Source organism: Pygocentrus nattereri, chromosome 20 (assembly GCF_015220715.1).
Source record: "Pygocentrus nattereri isolate fPygNat1 chromosome 20, fPygNat1.pri, whole genome shotgun sequence".
Taxonomy (NCBI): Eukaryota; Metazoa; Chordata; class Actinopteri; order Characiformes; family Serrasalmidae; genus Pygocentrus; species Pygocentrus nattereri.
This window is the reverse complement of record NC_051230.1, coordinates 21,476,154-21,492,546: the sequence shown is the minus strand read 5'-3', so window position 1 is coordinate 21,492,546 and position 16,393 is coordinate 21,476,154. Positions and strand designations below refer to the sequence as shown.

Genomic DNA, 16,393 nt, shown 5'->3' with positions numbered 1-16,393 from the left:
CTTGATAAGACAACATAGTTGATAATGGATGATTGACTACGCTTAGGATGATAGGAAAACAGAACATTTTATTTATTTATTTATTTATTTTGTATTATTTTTTATATTTTTTTTATTTGTTTTAACCTATTTAAATGGTGTTCATGTCAAGAAGATGTTTTCTTAAACAAGCATTTCTGTGTTGTCAGAGAGGAGAGATCAGCAACTTTCAGTATTTAATGCACCTGAACACGCTGGCCGGCAGGTCCTACAATGACTTAATGCAGTACCCAGTCTTCCCCTGGATCCTTGCAGACTACGACTCTGAGGTACAGCTCAGTTCTAGCTGTCTATTGAGACTAATTACTGCAGCAGTACAGTGCAGTCTTGAGCACAAGACACCATGAGAATGTTGGGTAATGGAAAGAAGCAAGAAATAAGGAATCTATGAAAATGTGTCTGCCTGAGTACATTGTGTTTGAACTAGAAAAGCCCTGTGGGTGGAATTTAATCATCTTTGATGCATCCTCAGGAACTGGATCTGAATAATCCAAAGACATTCCGTAACCTGTCCAAGCCTATGGGCGCTCAGACCGATGACCGACTGATCCAGTACAAAAAGAGATTCAAAGACTGGGAAGATCCAAACGGTAGGTGCAAATCCTGCAAATATGCTGTAAGTAGAGTTACTTAGAATTCACAATGTAAATGAAGTGAAAATCGGTAAAAAAATAATCGGATGCTTCAAGCTGAAATAGCAGTTGTTGCTCTGCAACAACTAGACCAACAAGATCATAGAATTATTGTTGACATAATGGTTTTAAAGGGTACATTATACTTGCATTTAATTTTTTTTTCTCTGTGGTGCCCTTACAACATTTGTGTGGGTTTATCTACCAAAAGTAGTCATAGTTCAACTTTACATGACCATTTTTCAACTTGTCTTTATACCTTAAAATAAAACAGGCTTTTTTGTTACTGGGTATTTAAGATATACGAATAAAAACCTACACTGTGTTTCATTCAAAAAGTAGTCATGGCTGAAACACTCTGCATAACTTCATTGTGAATGTGCATGGAAATATGTAAATACATTAGTTTTACTGATATCACAGAGACATGAAATATAGGGAGCTTTGTTGCTGAATATGGACTTTGTGGACTAGAGAGTGAATGGCATCATGTCTGCATACTACATCAAAATTTTGTATTTAACAAAAGCAGAGAACATTTGTTTTTTCCCCCCATGATATGGGACCGTTAAATATAGTTCACAATGCATTAGAAAGCAAGAATGTCTTAAATAAATCATTTTGACGTTTGCTTCACAACGAGCTGGGAAAGATTTGAGGCGGTAGAGTCTGTGTAGGTTGAAATAGTGATTTAAATGCTTCAGAAATGCTTTCAGTGTACAGCGGCCACTGCAGGTTCTCTGTGCTCAGTCTGAATTATTCTTTGTATTTTTTTGTTAGGTGAAACCCCAGCATATCATTATGGAACTCATTACTCCTCTGCCATGATTGTGGCCTCCTACTTGGTGAGAATGGAGCCTTTCACCCAGATCTTCCTCAGGCTACAGGTGAGTGATGTGAGGATGACTGAAGTTTTCTTTTTTGTCATATTGTAGATTTATGGTTAGTTCTTCTTTACTTTATTCCACTTTTTTAGTATCGTCTTAAAAGAAACCATATATAAGGTTGAGGAGACTCTTGCATATGGTTTCTTCGGCTTCTCCTTCATTTTCTTATTTTTGTGTCTGTACCTTTGTTTCCGCATCATATGTAGGGATGTGTGATGGCGATGTTATTGTTATCATGGTAAAATATGTCACGATAACCATTGCTTGTTTTATTCACTAAAGATTATTAAGATATCTATTGCATCTTGTGAAAATGCTGCAGTAACAGCTTCTACTGTTCTGGGAAGGCAATCAAGGCACCTTAAAGTAGCTGAATTCACTCATTAAATAGCTGGATACTTTTTGACATACAGTATATTATGTGTTTGCCATATTTTCCACCCCTAATGTGCATAATTGCAGTTTAGAATAGACTAGGTAATCAAACTCTGGTACTATAGAATTCAGCTTTTTTCAACATTTTCCTGATCTAAGAACCCATTTCCGTTTCCCTCCCTCACTGCAAAAGTAGTCTAAATAAAGTTTCTATAAACTGCTCTCATTATCCAAACTCATTCTCTTTCACAGCTTCAGGAACAGGTTTGAGACCAGCTGTCTGTGCAATAATAGCATCTTCCTTTCGCTTGGGAAATATTTGCATTTGACATTGTTTTTCTCCCACTGTTGCTATTTCCAAAGCATAAACAACCGTAAATCAGGATGTCTTCAGGCTCTTTGACAGATTTTTGTGGAGAGGGAAGCCTGCATGTGGGCTTATCGTCAGCAGCTTGTCTCTGATAGAGTATGAAGCCATTCGTTTGTTTGTAAAGTCTTGTCTTGTGTATGAACGCAGGGGGGCCACTTTGATCTGGCCGACCGGATGTTCCACAGCGTGCGCGAAGCCTGGCTTTCGGCCGCCAAACACAACATGGCTGATGTCAAGGAGCTCATTCCTGAGTTCTTCTACCTCCCAGAGTTCCTGCTGAACTCCAATAACTTTGACTTAGGTGAGTAATGTCTCAACTTTCTTTTTGAAGTTCCTCTTTCAACCAAAGAGTTAATGTAACCTGTCATGTAATGTTCTTGTGGCGATACAGGAAGTAAACAGAATGGCATTAAGCTTGGAGATGTGATCCTGCCTCCCTGGGCCAAAGGAGATCCAAGAGAGTTCATCAGGGTCCACAGACAGGTGAGAATCTATTTCTGCTGTTTGAGCAGAACGTGACTTCTGCAGGTTTGCATCCAGAATGCCTTTGTACACTTGTGAGTTTATGATCCCATCAGTGAACACAAGTTCACCAACACCACTGGAAGAAAAACATCCCCACCTTTATGCTTTACAGCGTTTTTAGTGCAGTCTGGTTATTCTTCTCCAGGCCTTCTCCACACAAAGAGTCTGCTAGAGGTCTGCACTCCCACAAAATGTTTTGGTTGCAGGTAGGAGCGGGACATGATTCAGATTTTCTGTGGGAGCAGGATGAAATCTTGTGGGACTGAAAAAGCAGTCCTGTGAAGACCTCTAGAGGTCGGTTGGATAATGTAACAAGAACAACTCAGAAACAAATGTCATATTTTTTAAAACATTTTATGAAGGAACCTAAAAAAAACAAAGTTCACCTGTGATTAAATTGTTGAAGTATACAAATATTTATTGGGACCACTGTACATACAGAAAAGATTATTAAGATGAATACTGTGATGATGACTATTTGATACTATAATGATACAGAAAGCACTGCTGTTAAAGCTATAGCAAAAATTCAGTTTACAATTTAACCCCAAATAATCAGCCAAGCCATGTCTGGTGTTTGATACATATCCCTCTTTAGTTTTGCACTGAAGTTGCCATCTAGATAACAAGCTATATAATTTTAAACAATATAATATGAAAAAAAAGAATATTTTGTCATATTTTTGTGTTTTTGTTATGAGTCTCTGAAGCATCTAGCTGCTGTTGAGGTAATGAAAATGGAGAAAATGTGGAAAAGTAATAAAAATAGTACCTTAAACAGTGTTACTATAGGTTTTAAAAATGTATAAACAAAACCAATTAAAGCAATTAAAGAAATCTGGGCGTGCTGCAGCCCCCTCAGCCCTTCCACTTCACACATCCATGTACTTCTGGAAAATTATAAAACCACCACTGCTATCATGCCATAACTGTTAATGCTGATCATCAGACAACCTGCTTTTCCCACCTGTCATCTTCTGTTAAGTGGAAAAGTAATAAAGTCAGAGAGGCAGATGATATTTAATATTGTATTCTTCTGTGTATCGTCAGGCATTGGAGTGTGATTATGTCAGTGCCCACCTGCATGAATGGATCGACCTCATCTTCGGCTACAAACAGCAGGGCCCATCTGCAGTAGAGGCAGTCAACGTCTTCCACCATCTCTTCTACGAGGGCCAGGTGGACATTTACAACATCAACGACCCTCTGAAAGAAACAGCCACCATTGGCTTCATCAACAACTTTGGCCAGATCCCCAAACAGGTGCTTAATCAAATCTTGCATTTTATTTTTATCTTAATTTGGTCATTTGTCTTGGAATTGTTTGATTTTTAATGATGATGCTGAAACATACAGTCTGTTTCATGGTAGAGCTGCACAATATATTGTTTGTTAATCATTGTGATATTGGTTCAGAAGGCTGCAATATGCAAATGAGCTTTCTGACAGTTCAATTTTTTTGTGCTGTGAAGATCCTCACCTTTCAAAGAGATTCCAGATGAGTTTGTAGGTGTTTTATAAATCAAAGCTTTCTATTTTACTATTAACTATTTTACTACATAGTTCTACATGGCTTGCAGGCTACACCAAATTCTTTGAGTAAATGCAACCTGAGCAGGTACTGTGGGCAAATTGTGCTATCTGTTGTGCAGTTTTGCACTGGTATGCTTTCACTAACCTCTGCTTTGTGTATTGTATTGCAGCTGTTTAAGAAACCCCATCCTCCTAAGCGTGTGCGCAGTAAGTTGAATGGAGAAATCCCCGGCATCCCTGCCTCAGTCAACTCCACAGCCGACAAAATCTTCTTCCACCATCTGGACAACCTGCGACCTTCCCTCGCACCTGTTAAAGGTACTGTGCGATGACGAAGAACACAGCTAGAGCTTAAGACACTTATTTTGTGAGATCATAGAGCTCTCGGTGTTGTCACTTGGACATACTGATGCATCTATTAGTTTACTAAAAGGGACCAGTTGATATAAACTCCTGCTATTATTCATTCATGTCAGTACTTTTGACGGTGTAGATTGAATATCCCCACACAGCTGTCTAAGCTTTTCTGAACCATCTTTTTTCAGACATCAGTCTAGTCTGATGTCTGAAAGGCTTGATTTGTGTTATTTGTTTATTTGGTTATTTATTTATTTGCTCAGCTTTGTTTAAGGCTGAGGATTGTATCTGAATGGCTCTGACCTTACTGTGAGAACAGCACAAGTGAATCCTGTAAGATGCATCAGCATTTCAATAAGCTTTCTCTATGTGTATGTGTGTTGCAGAACTAAAGGAGCCAGTGGGTCAGATAGTGTGCACTGATAAGGGCATTCTGGCTGTGGAGCAGAACAAAGTGCTGGTGCCTCCTGCCTGGAATAAGACCTTTGCCTGGGGCTATGCAGACCTCAGCTGCAGGCTGGCCAACTACGAGTCAGACAAGGTCAGCATCTACTCTCCTATATGCAACTTCAAAAACCTTGGCATGCAGTACACAGTAGTGATAAAATAACCATTTGTGTAATACATAGCATTTATAAATTTCACCGATTTGCTACCTTTAATGAATGTTACCCCTTAACCTAATACAAACTAAACAAATACCATAGAAAGCTTAGCCTTTCTTATAGCTCTTGCAAAACAGCAAAAAAAAGAGTAAAAATTATAACACCCACACACCTTCTAAGCTGCTTCTCCTTTTGGGTGCTGGAACTTATCCCTATGTCATCAGGCGGAAGGCAGGATACACCCTGGACAGGTCGCTAGTCCATCACATTTCTGTTTAATTCATGTTAATTGCCGAGCAAGGAGATCGTCAAAAGATACAAAATCAGCTTCCAAAGATGAACGCCAATGAGGGAATTGCACCAAACAAAGCAGTCATGGAATTGGGCTCAATGTTTTTTCCTGTTTTATCTGTTGAAGAGTTTAATATTTTTGTAAGATGTTGCGAATTCTGACCTGATTGAATGAGATCTGATCTTTAATTCTAGCAACTACAATTTTTGTAAAGATTTTTTTTTCTGCCTACAGTCAAATAATAGTTAATTTCCAAAATCATATTCTGGAGCATTAAACTGTAGGGCTAACAGTGCCCCCTACTGTTTATATGTAGGGATATTTCACTCATACCATGACTCATACCATGAGTAGTTTATTCTGTTGTTAATTTAGTAGTCTTTGTGGTCTGCGTTGTATAACCGAGGGCATTTCTTGTTTTTGCAGGCTGTGATTGTGTATGAATGTTTGTCTGAATGGGGTCAGATCCTGTGTTCCATCTGTCCAAATCCCAAACTGGTGATTACTGGAGGCACCAGCACAGCTATCTGTGTGTGGGAAACAAGTACTTCCAAAGAGAAGGCCAAGACCCTCACACTCAAACAGGTAAAAAGATAAACTGTGCTTTACTGTTACTGATGACGAAACTGCATTACCTTAAGGCAAATAGAATATGTAAATTCCATTACAGTGGTCAAACTGACTGAGATCTGTACTGTTACATTTAGGTTTATTATATTAAGGCATTCAGACCCAGTACTGTACAAGCATTGTTCCTCTTCTGTGCAGTGAAATTTCTTGTGCCTGTCTATAGGCTCTGCTAGGCCACACTGACGCAGTGACATGCTTGACAGCATCATCAGCTTACCACATCATTGTGAGTGGCTCTCGGGACCGTACCTGCATCATCTGGGACCTGAACAAGCTGTCATTTGTCACACAGCTCAGAGGCCACCGTGCTCCTGTCTCTGCGCTCTGCATCAATGAACTCACTGTGAGTCTGCCACTTTATCTCATTACTACAGTAACCACTGGTCTAATTTCAGCAACTCATATGAGCACTTGTAAAGCAGAAGTCAAAGATATGAAATGTATCCTCTTCACGTAAAAGAGGTGCTTCAATTGGTAGGAAAAATAAGTTACAGAGCTGGCATAGCTTTATTACAAATTCCATTGGTACTTTCTTTTCATTGTTTCGGTCTCTAAAACAATATGCATTCTGATGGAACACCAGCTGCAGTAAATTCGTACATGAAAATGACTGAAGGAGTGGATTCAGAAATTTTAAAATGACTGTGAATTAAATGGTCAAAAGGGAATTACACCATTACACCAATTACACCATCAAAATGACATTTTCAGATTTCCCCAACATTTTGTCAGAGACTAGTAAACAAAGTCATTCAGAGTGGTTTGATGTGAAACTCTAGAGAAACGCTCTGACTCTGATTTATTTGCTGTGGTGGTGTAACCAGGATTTGCAATATCTATAACACAAATATAGCCATTATATGTTTTAGACTAAAACCATCTCAAAACCTTATTGCACAACTATCATAAAATAATGTGTCAGGGATCAGGCAACATATTTGCAATCATTTCATGAAGTAACTTAAAATATGCCTTTTAACTTTGAAGCATTAAACGCTGTGGACACCTTCTTGTCACCACCACTGTTGACGTTTTTGTAGTGTGGAACATCAAACCACCCTGAATGGCTTTGTTTACACCTTAAAACATTAAATTATGTGGAAATTTAGGAGAATAGTTTCCCCTTTTTAATAACAGTTCCTATTTGATAGCCAGGTTTATCATTCAAGTTGAGGAACATTTTTGGTTTGTATGTGTGAAGGCATTCAGTAAATCTAGATAGGCCAACCTAAAAATGGCTTGTGCAGCTAAAAAGTGGTATTGGCACCCACAAGCAATAAGACGGATAGGTATTTTGTCCATGTTGTTCGAAAGAAAGAGGGATGCACAGCATTTTGAGGAAATCTTAAATGGACAGCGAGACTTCCAGAGCTATTGAGAAACATTAAGCCAAAGTTGGCCCCAGTAATGGCTTCTAGGTTGGTTTAAACTTGGGCTAGCGATGAGTGGTTAATACTAATACTAATTAATGCCTTACCATGTAGAACGTTCAGTAGCCTGTCATTGTGTATTCCAATCATTTCGTCAACTTTTAGTTTTAAGTCATACAACGATGAACATACAGTTGTCAGCCTCTCAGTTTAAACAAAACGTAGTTCCTCATACAACTTTTGGCCTTTTTTAAATGGATATCTACATTTAAAAAGGCAGTACTTCATGTTTGGTAATAAGTAAGGTAATAGTTATATATAGAACTATGACAAATCACGATGGAGAAACTTTTTATATGAACCTTTTAAAATACTTCTATCTAAAGTCACAGAGGGCTTCACTATTGGTGTACGTTCAAGTAGCTTTTTGTACTATAGAGAACTCTTTTTGCTAAAATTGTAATATGAAAAGAATGTGCAACATACAGAAACGACTTTGTTAGATCAGTATAATCATGCATCTAAAAACTGTAAATGTGCTTAACCTTAACAAAATGTTTTACATTGAATCTGTTTAAGTAATGACATACTGAAGGATATTGTTTTATTCACCACACAGGGAGACATAGTGTCCAGCGCTGGCACATACATCCATGTGTGGAGCATTAATGGTAACCCCATTGCCAGTGCCAACACATTCACCGGCCGCAGCCAACAGATCCTCTGCTGCTGCGTGTCTGAGATGAACGAGTGGGACACCCAGAATGTCATTGTGACAGGACACTCAGACGGTGTTGTCAGGGTAAACTGATGCCATCCCATAATCCAGTTTATTCAGGCTATTATTTAGAATTTGGAATGTAATAGTGTTGAATACACGTGAAGGTAATGTGGCAGCTCTTACTGAACAAGTTTTTCTTGTAGTTTTGGAGGATGGAGTTCTTACAAGTCCCAGAAACCCCTGCGCCAGAGCCAGTAGAGCCTCCAGATGTACCAGACTGCTGTGGAGAGGAAAAAATCGGTAATGCGCCTCTCATACCCTCCCACCATTTAACCTGCAACTTGCTAATTTGTAAATGATAGCTCAGCCAAAAGTTAACACCATTGTCTTCTTACTTCAGTTGTAATTGAACAGCCAAGAGCTATTTAATGTCTGCACAAATGGACAAAAGTAGAGAAAAACATGCTGTAAGTTGGCTGCTACTGCTTAAGCAATGTAACATGTGCTTATCCTTCTTTATAGATAAACAGTATTTACAAGACAGATGGAATACAAATCTAGAATCAGAGCACTCTGTGTGCCAAATAAGAAATAACTGTGGACGTCATTTCTGCTCTGATTACATCATTTATTTATCACGCACATTGACATGTTCCAGATGGACGTGAAGCTCCAGATGATGACAGCAGCGAGTCAGAGGGTGAGGAGACCAGCCTGAGTCAGGAGCCCAAACAACATGGTCCCGGCAGCCAGCCTGGCAGTGCTGTCCACAGGCCAAAGCCCCGTGCCGGTGCGTCGTGGTCGGTGGACAGCAGCTCGGATGACTCCCGCCGCTGGTCAGACACGCTCAGCATAGATGAGAAGGACGGCTTTGTGTTCGTGAACTACTCAGAGGGCCAAGGCAGGCCCGGCACAGCCCAACATGGCAACCCACATCCACCGCACTCGGCACCCCCTCATGGAGCCGTCCCACAGTCGCTGCAGCCCAGCACCATGGAGGCCCGGCCCTACAACAGGCTCAGAGCAGGTACTGCGAGCATGTACATAAAAGCATCACAGATGTATGCCTCATCTCAGTGTTTTTCAGGACTTTTTAAAAAGATGCTGATTTTGATTTTGATGCCATCTATATAAAAAAAAAAGTGAAGGACATCTGCAACAAAGAGGTGCTGATGGTTGCAGAAACAAGCATTAACCCATTAATGCCCGTATCTGATTTTTTTTTACATCAGTCCATATCATTTTTACCAAAACAATAGAAGAAACTTATGTGATTATAAATAAAAGTATGAAACGACATTGTAGTATGCCATGTGCTGGTCCAGAAATAAGGACACTTGCGGCTTTATTTTTAAAAGTAAGATCAAAGGCTGCTTTTCAGTCTTCCAAGTTTTGATGGAATTCTCTTGGAAAACTCCTTCACTGCACTCAATGAGGCACAATCAGTGTTACAAAATGTTCTTTTGCACATTTTCTGACTAGAAAAATGAGTGTTCTTTGATATGAGTCGTGCAACACAACTTCAGTAGATTGTAGATATCCTTGTAGATATCTAAAGCAACAAGGTAACTAATTTAATTTGCATATATTGCAAAAAAATAAAATTCAGAAATGCACCATCAGATGCCTTCATTTGTTACTGCAGTCAAATCAATATGCAGCATATGGATAAATAAGTTGTTACCTCCAGACTTGCCAGCAAGTCACCTCACAGAATTGTGGGTGTGAGCGGCTGGCAGTTCTGAGCTCTATGTTGCTGTTGCTGTCTCCTGAAGCAGGCTACAGATGGGAGAGACAGCTGGTGTTCCGGAGCAAGCTCACCATGCACACCGCCTTCGACCGCAAGGACAATGCTCAGCCAGCAGAAATCACCGCACTCGCCATCTCAAAGTAAACACTCTGTGTGACTGTGTGTCTGTAAGCATGCTTTTGTGTGGTGTGATGGAGAACTGAGGATGAGGACAAAAGGGAAAAGTTAGTGATGTCCCAATGCAGTATTTTAGTTAGGTTTTTTTGGCATTTATCCCAATCCCAGTCCTTTATTGTTGATTGAACAGTTGAACAGTGCACACTTTCACTACATTAAAGTTAGTAAAATCAATCCATTTTAGATCAGATGTACTACTTTGTCAGTTTCTGTTTATTGCTGACATTTCACCGGATTTTTTCATGCACAGAGAAACAAACAGTTGCACTGTACAATGAAATTCTTACTTTGCATTACCCCCGTGGACTTTGTATACTAATTTGTATACTACTGTAAAAATACTATATTCATAGTGCATTCATCATACATATTCATAGAAAATTCTGCCACCACAAGCAGCAACAGCAGTGTACCATGGTGGTCAGTGAAACATTCCGTCTTTGAGTTCAGTTTTCCCAAGTTTTGCTGTCAACCACAGCAGTAACATAAATGGTTATTATTATACAAGAAAAATTAAAAGAGTATAGAGAATCCTGCTGGCTTTTTGAAATGTTTAACATGTAGGACACTGCTCTTTCACCGTGACACTGTCACCATGGCCACATTTTCATGGCTGCATACTGCTGTCGCCTGTGTTACACTGTGAGGCGCGCAAAAATGTTTTTTCAACACCGTAGAACTTATAATCATTTTAACAAACACAGTTTTGTATGTAAAATAACTTTACAGATTGGCAGATTGGATTTTATATGTATTCAAATATGTCTTGCTGTTTTCTGATACTGTATTGGGACATCCCTAATAAAGGTAAGTGAAAGAAGACGTCTAAATCCACAGCAAAACAAGATTCAAGGCAGTTATAGGGCAGGGCTGTATGGTCCAGTTATGTTCGGACTGAATCCCACTACAGTACAAACAAGCATAAAGAAGAGTGATCATCACATGAGCATATCACTAACATGAAATTATTGTTCAAAACTTGTCCTTCCCCCAGAATGGCAGAAGGGGGTTTTTCAACCCATACTATTGATACTTTTAAAAAATGTGTACACTCAAAATGTCTTCACTCTGATCAAGGGTTTTTGAAGGTCCTTTTTCCAGCACAGTTTGGTGATTTTTCTGCTCAGACACCTGATTAAGCTCAGCATTTAGTTCCCAGGATTATTTGGTGTTTTTGAGCAAGACTATCAGCAAACTGTCTTGGACTCTAGTCCTCCAGGACAGAATTGGACACCCATGGTTGATCACATTACCAAACAAATCCAGCCTGCTAACTGTCCTCTTTTCTGCTTAGGGACCACAGTAAGATTCTGGTGGGTGATGGCCGTGGTCGTGTCTTCAGCTGGTCAGTGAGTGAGCAGCCGGGCCGCTCTGCAGCTGACCACTGGGTAAAGGATGAACAGGTGGATAGCTGTTCGGGATGCGCTGTGCGGTTCTCTCTCACTGAGAGACGCCACCACTGCAGGAACTGCGGCCAACTTTTCTGCCAGAAGTAAGAGCCCCAGAAAAGCTATCTTTCTTGTGTATACAATAACTGGGGAAAATAGAGTCCGATTCAGTGACTGAACCGAGGGCAGGTTAGCTTTGAAATAAGAAAGAAACTTATCACCAGTGTAATGTTGAATATGTAATTTATCTCCCTTAATTCGGTAGATAGATGGGTAGATACTAGGCATGTGACGATACACTCAGCTCACTAGACGAGACGAGACACGATATTGGGTTCACGAGAACGAGACGAGATTTTAAGGAAACTAAAATGACGTGTACGGCATTGTTTTCATACAATGTTTGCATATGGTCCGTGTCTTATCAGTCACTCTCTTGCCATTTATCATTTCCGCCGGGTACCCAAAATGCTGCCAAACAAACAATTTGAAAGTGGCGGGGTCATCTTCAATAGTGATTTTCGTGACACGAGATCTCGTCACACCCCTAGTAGATACAAAACTAAAATTGACTCATTTTCCCTTTACAGTACCAGTCCACTTGCACTTTTTATACACATCTAACAGCAACAGGGCTGCGTCCAGAAACTTAATACTGCAGAAGATATCGAGCATATCTGGGCAGTTGACAATCTGATATGTTGTTTGCTGTTTCTTAATGCTACACCAAAGCTTACAAATGTTGACTTATGCTATTCATGCTTTCATATTTCTCATAAGTTAGCTTGCTTAATTTCACTAGCAAGCTGTACCGTTATTATTGACAGAGATGAGAGTGACTACTTAATTTACGCACTGCCCTTACTGCAGAAACAAGTAGAACATTTGCACAAACATTTGATTTAGCGTTTATTCAGTTTAGTGTCTAGAGTTTTTTCTGCCGTGCATCAGTGTTGTGATGTAACTCCTTTTTCTGCTCTTGTAGGTGCAGTCGCTTCCAGTCAGAAATCAAGCGGCTGAAGATCTCCTCACCCGTCCGTGTGTGTCAGAACTGTTACTACAACCTGCAGCATGAGCGGGCCTCAGAAGAAGGTTCCAGAAACTAGACCTCCATTCACTCCCTCCCTCCCCTTTATCGCATCCCCCTACCTCCCTGTAGAAAACTCCTCACCACTGTCATCCCCCGCGCAAGAGACCCATGTTTGTAAAGCACTGACGTAAACTAAAATGTCCGTTGTTTCATGGATGGAGCTGGAGTGACGGGAGAAGTGTACATCCGTTTGATTTTTCACTTTTCGTTTTCTTTTTACGTTACACTCAATCATGTCCACATAAACATTTTCCATGAACTTTTAGATTTTAGAAACGTGTAAACCCTCCTTCATGATATGATGAAATGTATTTATATTGTAAATAATTACAATGGCCTTTTTAACTAGAACAGGAAAATGAGAAGTCATTATTAAGAAACAGAAAACATTGCCTGTAACATAGCATTATAACGTACCACTCCTGACTTAAAAACATTCAAAAAAGGAAAAATGAAAGCGGTTGTGTGTAGTCGAGGTCGCTAGTCACAGCATCCCAGCGGGTATAATATCGGGGACTATGAATGTTAATGATAAATGTTTGTGGGTCGGTTATTACCGTGTCTAGTTATGCAAATACTTAATTATTTTTGTTTACAGTGTGTTAACATTCATGTGTTGCCCACAGTATCAGAACTGTTTTGCCAGTAGCTCTCGATTTAAAGGTTTGTTGCCAAACAGACTTTTTTTTTTAAAGTGTATTTATGAACAGTAGAGGGTCTGTTTTTCACTTCCGCTCCAAGTTTAAGTTCAGCATTTCCCAACTATTTAACGTAATCTTACTTCATAACATATCAGATTTTTTCAAGAAACTGGAGAATAGAATTGTGAAGCATTTCAAGCGTTTAAAATCAGTCAGATAAATGATAGTAAATATTTACACTGAGCTGGCAGCGATACACCTGACTGAATATTGCGTGTGGTCACTATTGTATTTTGTAAATTTAGGCTAACGAGGGACTTTCTTTCAGGTTTATGTGTGTCTTACATTGTCTGTCCACTAGTAAATGTGATATATGAAGCTTTAAAATTCCTCTCTGACACTAACCACCTTTTTCTGAGAAAAATTTAATTTGCAAGTTTTTCTGCCAAGGCAATTACATAGCTGAGCATCAGCGTCACATTATCTTATTTAAAACCCAGCAGAGAAACTGTTGATCTGCCACTTCTAATTTTTGTAGAATGTTTGAATCATGCATTCTTTATAGTAGAGTGGTCACCAGCTCTGGTCCTGGAGATCTACTTTGCTGCAGAGTCCAGTTCCAACCACAGTCTGCCACAGCTAATTAGCTTCTTTACAAGTCCTTGATTGGCTGGATCAGGTGCATTAGTGTGAGGGAAAAATAAACTGGGCCCAGTTTTCCAAAGGCATTTTAGTGCTAAGATCAACTTGTAGAGAGAGTGCTCAGTGTAATGCTCGCTCTACCATTTAGGTGTGCTACGACCCTTTTGGGACACCCAAACTTGAGCTCCAGGAGGAGGATTAGTGACCACCGCTCTTTAGAAATGCATCAGGAAAGAATGTATCATAGAATCTGGGGTTCATCCATCATGAAAGGGATTTTGTGTTTTGTAAATGGTGTTGAGCAACTGGAATCACTGAGATTGAGACTAATGCTGCGTTCAGCTGAAGCTCATCGCTCTCCTCCTCCTTCTAGGAAAAAGTGTAGAAAATGCCCACTCAGCTAGGAATTCCTGCTCAGAAAGTCAGAATGGTGCATAGCGTATGATATAAAATAACATGGCAGATCACACCATGAGTAGTAAAGAAGAACCAGTTCTATCTTCATAAATTACATTATCTTTAGATCGGTCAACGTATAGACAGTCGTTGGTTAACCTAGTAACACAGACCGTAAAGGCCTGTGTTTTGAAGATAAATACATCATGAACGTAAAATTAACACTCATCACATTGGCTGGCTAGCTTGTTGATAATAATGCTTGCTTTATCGTGGCATCCAGGTTTTAGTATTTTTCCCCATATTGTAGCTCAAACGCACGGAGGCTGACACAATTCTTTTTTTTTTTTTTTCTTCAAAGCTTTGAGCCAAGTTGAACACAGCATTAGATTAAATCAAAGTCTCTGAGATGAGACATGGAACTTTCTTATATCCCTGTTGTCCTTTGTCAGTGGTACTGTGGGCAATACTCCATTGAAAGTGCTGCTTTAATTAAGAAGAAACTTTTTTTTTCCCTTTTTTTTTTGTTTTTTAACTAACAAACACAAATCACTTTAAAGGATGAGATGCTACACATGTGCAGTAGTGTATTATTCACTGTCTTTATACATTTCCCCACCATTTGCCATACAGCCTATTATGCACCCGTTATGGTTGTTATTATTATACACTCATGTACTGTAAACTGCGTGCAATCACAACATCAAAGCTGTCAAGCAGCTTAAAGGCCGGATGGCTATATCAGTCTGACTTTGTTTCCGCACCTTCATGTGTACAAAGCAGAAAAAGAGATGTTTAAGGCTTATGGTTTTATCAGATGCATTTTTATGTTGTGGGCTGACATTTTAAAAAGGGGTGTGTTCCTTTACAGCGAGACAAACTGTACAAAGTATTTATGCAATTATAATGTTTCCTTTTTTTTATGATTGATTATTGTACTTTTTTCAGCAAGTTGGGTTACTTGTTGCATGTCTAACACAGCTGACTTTCTGTGTCAGTGCATTGTACATGTTTGGCATTATTATTGTTACATCCTCTTTTTTTTGTTTCCTTTTTCTTGTTTCCTTTTTTTCTCTCTCTCAATTCTATGGCATTATTGAATGAGTTGATTCTGAAACCCTGAGAGTTGTGTACAGAGTAGCCAGGTATGCTAAGGTTGTGCCCCAAAAACTCCGGGTCAACTTTTTTGTACTCCATGTATGAAAATCAAAGACTGATCAAAAAAACAACATAGAAAAAACAAACAAACAAAAGGATTCTCTTTTTTTGGTGGTCTTGTGTTAGACTGCATTGCTACAGTATCTGGTGTGCAATCTGTGGTAGCTGAATGTTCATTGTGCATTTGTGTTCAAGTACAACTACATTTGCCCCTCCTCCTTCCTCGTAGAGTAACCCTGAACTGTACTGTTACTATAATGCAATAGATCTGGTACTCATATTTTTAATTTAATTTCAATTAAATCCTTGCTGTTTACCACCAGCAGCGTCCACCTATCCATGTATTTTAAATACGATTTGGAAATGGGTTTATGTCTTTTTTTATTCTAAGTTGCATGTATATTACCACAGAACAAGGGTTAGAATTGAACAAACTACAGTTACAGTCATTTGCAAAAGTTTGGGCATCCTTAGTCAAATTACAAATATTGATTTTAAGTCAAATATTGGTCCTTTATAATATAATATAATATTGTTGATTTTCTATGGGAAAATGAGTCGTACATCCTCTATAGAGAACACACTCCTGTACATTTTAACGCACACTGCTTATTCTGATTTTACCATTAATTACAAAGAAAGAAACATGGTCTGTAACACACTATAAATGCTTGTTTATTAACTATTATTAACTAATGCGTGTTTATTAAGTCAGCACACTGCACATAGAAAAAAGAGGAACTCAACAAACTGCTTCCTTACAAACACTGGAAGTCCTGCTAAAGCCTGAGTAGACTGATAAAGTGATGAGCCAT

The 16,393-nt window shown here is 39.2% G+C and overlaps 1 protein-coding gene across 6 annotated transcripts in view; it reads left to right on the top strand.

The window, feature by feature from the left end:
* Positions 1–15,900, top strand: part of wdfy3 (WD repeat and FYVE domain containing 3) — a 131,121-nt gene extending 115,221 nt beyond the window's left edge. For 4 of the 6 annotated variants that reach the window (XM_037531398.1, XM_037531395.1, XM_037531399.1 and 1 more), the window contains 16 exons: positions 189–308; positions 512–629; positions 1,452–1,558; positions 2,451–2,604; positions 2,695–2,786; positions 3,879–4,091; positions 4,532–4,679; positions 5,105–5,259; positions 6,042–6,200; positions 6,409–6,588; positions 8,235–8,417; positions 8,540–8,636; positions 8,995–9,363; positions 10,112–10,226; positions 11,558–11,755; positions 12,637–15,900. In XM_037531398.1, the coding sequence (XP_037387295.1) occupies positions 189–308; positions 512–629; positions 1,452–1,558; positions 2,451–2,604; positions 2,695–2,786; positions 3,879–4,091; positions 4,532–4,679; positions 5,105–5,259; positions 6,042–6,200; positions 6,409–6,588; positions 8,235–8,417; positions 8,540–8,636; positions 8,995–9,363; positions 10,112–10,226; positions 11,558–11,755; positions 12,637–12,757 (2,529 nt within the window). In that variant the 3' untranslated portion in view covers positions 12,758–15,900. The remainder of the gene's footprint in view (positions 1–188; positions 309–511; positions 630–1,451; positions 1,559–2,450; positions 2,605–2,694; positions 2,787–3,878; positions 4,092–4,531; positions 4,680–5,104; positions 5,260–6,041; positions 6,201–6,408; positions 6,589–8,234; positions 8,418–8,539; positions 8,637–8,994; positions 9,364–10,111; positions 10,227–11,557; positions 11,756–12,636) is intronic. The other 2 variants (XM_037531400.1, XM_037531396.1) reach the window with 1 other exon arrangement.
* The last annotated feature ends 493 nt before the right edge of the window (positions 15,901–16,393 follow it).